This window comes from Macrobrachium nipponense, chromosome 37 (assembly GCF_015104395.2).
Source record: "Macrobrachium nipponense isolate FS-2020 chromosome 37, ASM1510439v2, whole genome shotgun sequence".
In the NCBI taxonomy this organism is placed as follows: domain Eukaryota; kingdom Metazoa; phylum Arthropoda; class Malacostraca; order Decapoda; family Palaemonidae; genus Macrobrachium; species Macrobrachium nipponense.
The window spans coordinates 61,659,434-61,669,433 of record NC_061097.1 but is presented as its reverse complement, the minus strand read 5'-3'; the positions used below and the strand labels follow the sequence as shown (position 1 = coordinate 61,669,433).

Sequence of the window (10,000 nt, the reverse complement as noted above, 5' to 3'; positions counted from 1 at the left end):
GCAACGGGAAATTGCTGCGCTAATTGAATCATTTAGAGAGCAGTAAATATTTCTGTCTGCGTGATCATAAGGGCAAATTTTCTGGATGAATTATTTTTCTCGATGAGGTTTTCAATAGTGACAAATGCATTCAAGTTCATTCACTTATAGACTTATTCAGTTAAAACTATTCAAGTTTAAGCTTGAAACAAAATAAAGTTATTCAAGTATAAATATAAAGTATAAAATATTTGACTACTACAACTAATAGTGCAAAGTGTTTATGTCTCCAAGAAAAAACGTGAGGAGCTGTATGCCAAGTAGAAACGTTATGAAATTTATCAATTAACAAAGATGATGTTTCCTTATTAAGATAATTAGTATATGTACAAAAATATTTCTCTTTGTGACGATTCAACGAGAAAACATTTCTTTTTATTGGTCAAGCCAAATACACTGGTCATTAACCATACTTCATCTTATGAAATTAGTTTTGGGAGGAGATTTCCTATATTATAATTATCAGCAATTGTTGGGCGTTCAAGTACCGTTGCCTCTTCAAATAAGTCATCAATCAATAGTTTTTATACTGTTCATATGGCCGTTATTTTCTTTTTTAAACTTTTTTGTTTTAGCTATGAACATATTAAAACTAAAAATGGCGATACTTGGGCGTTTCATTAATACTCGTTTCTTCCTTTAAAGTCATGCCTCAACAGCTTTCTCATAAGAATATTATTCGTTTAAGTTTTCAAAATTAACCAATTTCCTCCTTCAGCTTATGAAGCTTTTCGCCAAGAATCACTGTCATCAAGTTCTGGGAACTTGAAACTTGTAGGATAAAATATCTGATATTTATGGAGAGGAAAGTTCGTTGGAGGTTCACTTTCAAATTTTGTTACGACTTTTTTTGCAGTGTAGACGCTTAAATTCAGCCCTCGCCGAGTCCCGCATTTTCTTTATTCATTAAATAACGATGAAACTTAAAATATGAAAAGTTTGGATTAGCTTCATTTCACTTAGAAATTCATACAATCGTACTTTGATGAGTGTGGTCAGTATGCAAATTTTTAAATTGCCTATTGTAAATAAAAAAATCCGTGTTGCAGTGTCCCTTCGATGAGATATTAATACAAACTATTTTTTAAATACTCCCTCTCAATCTGCTTATTTGCCAATCGATCTGTGCACTATGGATGGTGAAAGAACATGTGTGGTATCCCCAAAGGAAGCAGGAGACCAAAATGGGGAAAGTGGCGTTCTGCCTCTGAGAGGCCTCTGGGACTTCTGAGAGGGAGCGGCAGTCGCCTTCCCTTTTAAAATCTCTGGCATAGAGATGTTTCTCCCATTGCAGGGTACCTATAGAGATTAATTCCAGGGAGCCAATAAGAGTAGAGGAGATGGTTCAGAGAGGACGAAGGCTTTCAATTCAAAGGGGCAACTCGAGAATATGTGAAACTCCTATATTTATATATATATATATATATATATATATATATATATATATATATATATATATATATATATAATATATATATATATATATATAGAATACTTATCACATCACTGTGATTCATATAAATCATTGGAGCTACCAAATGTCCTTTAATATCTAATTGGCTCTACCTCAGAATTGATATATTTTCATATATGTACCGAAGGGGAATTTTTAGTTGATAATAATTTCGTCCCCCCATGGAATCGAACCACCGTCCAGTTGACGGGAAACGAAATCAGAAACGGTCAGTGACGCTATCAAGTCGCCAACAGAGAGGCTATAAGTTAATATCGATTCTGACCATTACAAATCACCGTTGATCTCGGTGTTTTTGTAATTAGAATCGATATGAAACCCCTCAACCATGCTAGCCGATTTGAGCGTTTGACCAACGTACCCTTGTTATGAATACTTACCACATTATTATAAACTAAAAATTCCCCTACGGTACATATATGAAATATATCAATTCCGAAGGTAGAGTGAATTAGATATTAAAGGACATTTGTAGCTCCAATGATTTATATGAATCATGGGTGATGTGATAAGTATTTATAACAAGGCTACGTTGGTCAAACGCTCGAATCGGCTAGCATGGTTGAGGGGGTTTCATATCGATTCTAATTACTAAAATACCAAGTTCAACGGTGATTTGTAATGGAGAGAATTGATATAAACTTTTTATAGCCTCTCTGTGGCCGACTCGATAGCGCCACTGTCCGTTTCTGATTTCGTTTCCCGTCCACTGGACGGTGGTTCGATCCCATGGGGGGACGAAATTATTATCAACTAAAAATTCCCTTCGGTACATATATGAAAATATATCAATTCCGAGGTAGAGCAAAGTAGATATTAAAGGACATTTGTAGCTCCAATGATATATATATATATATATATATATATATATATATATATATATATATATATATATATATATACGTATATAAATTTATGCAGAAGCCTTTAATTCCAAATTAATAAGACCGGAAAAATATTGTTCCGTATTGTGAAGGTCCCCTTTCAATTTGATTTCATTAGTGGATTTCAAGATTAAAAGTAAGAGAGCCGTACTTGAATGACATGACGTGAGGTGCTATGCAGATGACGATGATAACTATCATTTACAAATAAACTGATGGTGATTAAACATTTTTAATCTGATTAACAGTGAATGTTTAGTCCAAGAGAGTTGTATGATTTTTTTTTATTTGTATTATATCCAAGACGCGAAAGGAATACCATGTTTTCTTTTTATTTCTACATCTAATGAGTACCCTTTTACTCTGTATCTTAAGTAAATAGAAAACTTCTCTTCATCAGATAAATTCACTTTTTGGAAATATCACAAGAAAAATAAGTATCTAAGCAATGGCTGAGCCTTTTCCCTTTACCTGAAGGACTCTAAAGACTCTTATGTTTTTTGTCAATGAATACATTTAGAGAAAATTTTAGTGCCATAGCCACAATGTTCCTAAAGTCTTATTTCATTTAGAGACAGAATCAGAGAACAAACTTTCACCTATGATATCTTGATATTAGAAAGTCTTATAATCTTTTCACTCGAAAGAAAGAGTGAGAGTTTATCTTTCTGGGATATGTTTACTTTAAAGCACACTACAGAACAAAGAACAAATCCATTCTCTGGTGTTTCACCTGGATAGGTTAAGCGTAAAACGTTTTCCCTCGCGATATTTGAAGTAACTGAATATTCTTATGCAAAAAGCATATACATATGTATATGTATATATATATATATATATATATATATATATATATATATATATATATATATATATATATATATATATATATAAAACTGCGCAATCCATAATTTTCTTGGTCGCTGAGGATGAGAATAGGCATACTGCCGATGCCCTATAAGTCCAAGTCAGCCATGATAAGAATGTGTGATGGGAAGCAGGTAGGGAGAGGTGACATGTAATATCAACCAAATATGACAGATATTAGAGCCTAATCCATTTTTTCAAGGTAGATGAGATGAACAGTGACACTCCGATGCCCTTCAAGTCCAAGTATAGCCCCCATAGGAAGGGGGCTGGGAAGGGTTGGAAGGTGGGTGACACGTAAAAATAACCGAAAATGTCACACTCACATTACTGTCTTATCCATAGTATTTGAGGGCACTGAGATGAATATTGACACTCCCGATGCTGTTTCAGTCCAAGCTAAGTCTAATAGGAAGGAGGGGGAGAGAGAGGGGTGGGAAGGTGGTGAAATGTAAAAATAACTGAAAACTATAGATATTAGTGTCTAATACATAGCTTTCATGGTAAATGAGATTCATAGCGACACTCCCAATGCCCTTTAAGTTCAAGTTCATCCTCGATACGAAGGTTGTCACCAGGAGATGATATAAAAGTAATTGGAAATGACAGATATTAGTTTTGTTCATAGTTTACGAGGTTACTGAGGTGAATAGTGATGCTCCTGATGCCGTTAAAGTCCATGTTCAGCCCTGATAGGAAAGGGTGTGGAAACAGTGTGACATGCAAAATAACAGAAAATGACAAATATCACTGACTAATCCATAGTTTTTGAGGTCACTGAGAAGAATAGTGAGTCTCCTTATGTCATTTAAGTCCACATTCAGCCCTGGTAGGAAGAGGGGTGAAAAGGAGTGGGAAAGGAGTGACACGTCAAAATAACAAAATCGATAGATATTAGTGATTAATCCCTAGTTTTCAAGGTTACTGAGATGATAGTGACACTTACGATGCTCTTTAAGTTCAAGTTCATCCCTCATAGGAATGGGGATGAGGGTGAGTGTAAGAAGAGGTGGAAAAGTAGTACCATGTAAAAATAACTAAAAAAAAATACTGAATGATCAGTCACACTCCAGATGTCCTTTAGGTATATGCTCAGCCGCCGTCGTACAGTAAAGAAGCAAGGGTTTCCCAGTGGTCCTAAACAGATTCTCAAGTTGTAACCTGTGTAAAATGTAACTTGTATTCTTTGCAATAGTAAAGAAAGAAACTCTGTCGTTCGTCTCAGTTAAACACTCCTGAGGAACTATTATCACTAATCCAGAAGAAGCATAAACCAGGTGAGAGAACATACACACGAACACTACAAAGGCACCTAACATGAGAGGGGGTTTAAAATATAATGTAAAAAATTACAGTTTTTTGAGACTAATGTATTATTTTTGAGGTCCCTGAATTAAACAGGGAGACTCCTGATGCCCTTTAAATAAAAGCTCAGCCCCGTTAAGGATGGGGACGAGAAATGGTGAAGCATGAAATGTAAAAAATGCTGGGGAATGTAACTGAAGCAACTATCTTGACAGGATGAGAGAGAGAGAGAGAGAGAGAGAGAGAGAGAGAGAGAGAGTTTATCTGTGGTCATTCAGAGTTTTCCTGGTCAGTTTGTACACACACACAAACACACACACATGCATATATATATATATATATATATATATATATATATATATATATATATATATATATATATATATATATATATATGTGTGTGTTGTGTGTGTGTGTGTGTGTGTGTATGTATATGTATATGCGATCGTGTGTCTAATCTCATTTCATGCTCTTGTAAAAAGTATTACGCAGGAACTCTTGAAAAAAACGTTATTCATAATGTGTCACTCATATATAAAATGCAACTGGAATCCATGAATATTTCCACCCCACTGAAAATGACTATGATTGAATAATATTTATGGAAGAAAGTTTAATAGGAATCCTTCCAGAATTTTAAATAAAAGCGGAAAAAACACTCAGTTCTTCCAATAACTGAATGCGAAGCCATTTCAATTAATAATAGGAAAAAATAAAATATTACCCACTGACAAAAAAAACAAATGGATTCCACTAGAGGAAGAAACTGGACAGGAAACGAGCAAGCTTCGGTTCCTGAAGTTTCAAAGAATTTTATATTTGGCCTCTTGTGAGGAAATCATCACTACCTCTTATGAGGTTGCATGGAAAGGCACGCCAATTTGAAATAACTAAGAACCAGATAAACAGAAACCAAAACAAGTAATCGGCATTAGATTAAGATTTATATGGCAGCACAAAGCTCCACACCAGGCATTATCTTTTTATATAAAAATGGTACATATTAGTACTATATATTATATATATATATATATATATATATTATAATATATATATATATATATATATATATATATATATATATATATATATATATATATATATATATATATGGCTGTGTGTTATTACCACAGTACAGTGATACTACTGATTACATTATAATCACCGCACAGTGATAAGAACACTGGCGTTGTTATCACCGGTCGGTGATAATATTGTTTTTGTTATTTTCACCAAGAATCTATAAGAATTAATAGATACTTAGCAACTGCAGTTTAGGATGTTAAAAGGAATTTCAGAGTGAAATATTTATTGCACACAAATGAAAGGTATCTCACAAAAATACATTTATTCCACATTAAAATTAAGTTATTATACAAATATACATTATGCCATATAGATTTAAATAGTCTTAGTGGGGCAGAATGAGTGAGAAGGTAGTGGCTGTAATAAACCAAAAACAACTGATGTTACTGTCTAATCCATAGTTTTTGAGGTTGCTGAGATGAATAGAAACACTCCAGATGACCTTTAAGTCCATGTTTAAACCAATTGGAACGGGAGTGAGATGGGGGATACATGTAGAAATAACCAAAAATGACTGATATTGGGTCTAATCTATAGTTTTTTTATAATAAGGAGATGAATATTGACACTCACAATGTCCTTCAAGTCCAAGTTCAACCTCAATATAGGAACGGGAGATGAGAAGGACTAAAAAATAAATGTAAAAAATGTAAGAGATTATTGTCTAGTCCATAGATTTTTAGGTAGGTCTCTGGGGTTAATTGACTCCCTATGCCCTTCAAATCCAAGTTCAGCCTCAGGAATGGGGAGGGATAAGTGGTCACATAAAGATTTATAAAATACTGGGTAATGTAGCTGAAACAATTATTTTATTAGGAATGGGAGAGCGTGAGGGGGAGAGTTTATCAGTTGTTATTTAGTTTTAATGAGCATTGATGGGGTGGTCAGCTAGTGTCTGTATATATATATATATATATATATATATATATATATATATATATATATAATATATATAGTATATGATATATATATATATGTGTGTGTGTGTGTGTGTGTGTATAGTGTGTGTGTGTTTTGGTATGTACGTATTTTCTTCAAGTGGCCAATAAATAATGACTCTTCCAAGGGACAATCCATCTCCCTCTATCTCACTGCGAATCTGACTCATGTGCCTGCCGCATATCTCTCTTTGTCGCGCCTTGTATGTTACAGGTGTCCAAAACGCAAGAATGGGCCAAAGGCCAAATGATCGTTGGAGGGCATAATAAATGTCATAAAGACGGGTGCACACCGACGCTCTGCCTCAGTCACGTGACGAAAGTCATCGCCAGTAGAAGAGCGAGATGTCTCTTAACCTCCCTCTCCCCCCTTTTGTCCTCCTGGCCTCTCACAGCCACAGCCATGCTGCCCTTTGGAATCCCAGCGGTTCCCTTGGAACCGGAGACAGGCGTCTAGCGAAGAGCTCAGTACATGAACTAAGTGGCAGTCTTTTTCTTTGTCTTTTCACTCCAGTTTCCCTCTGTGTCACATGTGAGTTGTCCGTGGCTTGTGTCCTACCACAGCCACGTGCCCCTCGGCCTTACAAGTTAACTTTCCTTTAATTGCTGTGGTCCCCTTGCACTTTAACTGTTGTTGCTTATTGCTTCAACTCCCCCTTTCATTAGCTCTGCTAAGATAAATTATCAGGGGTAGATAACGTACGTTGGATGACTATGTATCTTTCCCTCCCATTCAGCACCGAATCTGGATAGAGTAATTCGACCATCTCTTGTGTATTTGCAACTTGATTCATTACTGTGTGTGTGACGTACGTGTATTCTTACCACCATGCCTCATTGCAGATATCAGCATCACCCATTCCTGTCTGTGGAAAGGTGGAAATTCTCACTTCATACGCTATGGGGTTTTGGTTGGCGCTTGCAAGTTCATTCCGTGTGTTGGCAAATCTGACCAAGTGACCTCAGCAGTTAAATCAACCTGACTACATTAATCAATCAGGACCCTGAGAGTCCCTGCACCTGTCAGGTGTCATTCAAAACACTGAATAATATTTCTGTAAATATATCCTTAGAGTTTCCCTTACATTTTCCCTGTAAAAGTTAAAAGATGCTCAGGTACATATTAATACTATATATATATATATATATAGATATATATATATATATATATATATATATATATATATATATATATTATGTATTAAAATAAAATATATATATATATATATATATATATATATATATATATACTATATATATATATATATATATATATATATATGTGTGTGTGTGTGTGTGTGTGTGTGTAATAAACACAAACCGTTATTCCACTTGTAATTCTAAACCAACTTCGGAACGAGACGTTGAAATGTGCAAGTAGTAGAGCAAGAAAAAGATAAAGTGAAGCAGAGAGAGATTGGAATTACTTGAGCTACGAGTTGGGGTGTCGTAGTTGAGAAGAGGTATATACGATGATTTGAAATATTTACCCGTTCCTAAATATCGTGTATTTTGATATGTGTGTGTTTGTATGTGTGTGTGTGTGTGAGAGAGAGAGAGAGAGAGAAAGAGAGAGATTAAAATCAACGATTATGCTCTTTACCTTTTCATATCTGTTCCTACAATCAAACTTTCCATTAGATTTTCCATTATCTTTTCTGAAGAATGTTTAGCTTTATAAGTGTTTTGTCAAGATTAAATTTATAAGTGTTTACAAGTACCTCATGCCATTTATCCTATGATACTGGTCTCTTTGAGTCAAATATAATTTTTTCTAGCGAAAATACGAATATCTGAGAAGACTTAGTGCGCTGCAGGATAAATCTAATTATCATAACATTCCAAGTCTGACTGCTTCGGGTTCAGAGGTTGCCATTCCATATTCATTCGATGTTTTCTTTTCTTGTATCTTTCGGCTTCACTTCTTATGTCGAACAGAACGACATTATTTGCATCTCCTGGGATATCAGATCTGCTTTTATTGCCTCCGGGAAGTGAATTGTCTGCTCATTTGTTGGAGTCTTCAGCGGAATTGCGCGAAAATCGAAGAACGGATTTTTCGAGGCTTTTATGAAAAGATGAAATTCTGTATCCCCAGATAGAATTAACATAGTAGAGTCGGAATCTGGATTCAAGGTATGTTATCCACTTTGTTGCTATTATGCATTTGAAGGAATATCAGGGTCCTGATGTTTGCGAATGAAAACGCACAAGCACAGAGTTTAGCGATACCTATTCTAATCAGAGGTTTTCAGTTTAATTGTCCTATCTATTTTGAAATTCATGTTATAGAAAACTTAAATCAAGTAAACTTTATACCAGTAGTAATAATATTATCATATGTTTTGGCATATAGAAAACATTTTGCTTCACATGAATTAATATTAATAATCATTTTATCTCCAATGAGTGTTAGAGATATCCAAAACCCGCCTCAAAATTCATAATAATAACTTTTGCTGATGAGGAGATAGTTCATTATAAGGCCGACTGGGAACTGTTGCCCGATTTCATGGAGATATCCTTACGATTCTTATCTCGGGAAGTTAGTCAACGAAGTATTCATCCACCTAAACTTTAGAAACATTGAGTGGTTTTTCGCTATTCTAAGTGCAATTTCTCAGCGTGACATAAATCTCAAGGAAATGCAGAAGTCTATCGGTGGATCTATCGGTGGAAGAAGAATTCTGGACTACTGGTGAAGGGGGAATCTATAAAAAAATGCAAAGATAAGTGTAACATTAAAATTAATGACGAGGTGTAAGAAGCTGGAAAATAACACGCCATACAAGCTAAAAGTCAACAACCAAAGTATCGCGCATACTTGAAAAAAATAAAATAAAATAAAAGATAACTGAAAAGTTTCAAGATTTTCAATTATTTATTTCACAACTCAATTATCCAGTATTTTCAAAACTTTTATTTTGCATGTGAATCATGTAAGATAGAGCATAATTGTTATGACCAATTAGGACGCATGCTACCTAATTTTCTCAAAAAGCTACAGCTTTATTATTTTTCCTTATGATTTATTGTTTGAAAAGGTACAGTGATTAGTCTTAGTGCCATGTAGAGTGAGGAGGGCGTAACATTAACTGTCCTTTGCACCGAGGTTGTAAGTCCAGATTGAATTTTCCTTCATGGCAGATTCTTTGGTCGTCAAACAATAAGCACAAGAAAGTAGTTAATACGGATAAGAAGATGGCTATAAGGAGACAAGATATTACTGATGAAGAAAAGGATAAAGGCATTAAAAATACAAAAATTTAATCTTCTCTTTTTATAGTCTTTCATACTTTAAGGAGGATTTTCTTTACATAGTTATTCAGAAGTATATTTTCTCTCCTCTTTCGAAAAAGAGCCAGGAACAAGACGCATTATACCTTAAAACATTATCTTGGAAAACA

General features: G+C 34.6%; 1 protein-coding gene across 1 annotated transcript in view; it reads right to left on the bottom strand.

The window, feature by feature from the left end:
• Nucleotides 1-10,000, bottom strand: part of LOC135209401 (cyclin-dependent kinase 11A-like) — a 76,665-nt gene that overhangs the window by 47,119 nt on the left and 19,546 nt on the right. Inside the window, exon 3 of the mRNA XM_064242095.1 lies at nucleotides 1,220-1,338. Within this exon, the coding sequence (XP_064098165.1) occupies nucleotides 1,220-1,338 (119 nt within the window). The remainder of the gene's footprint in view (nucleotides 1-1,219; nucleotides 1,339-10,000) is intronic.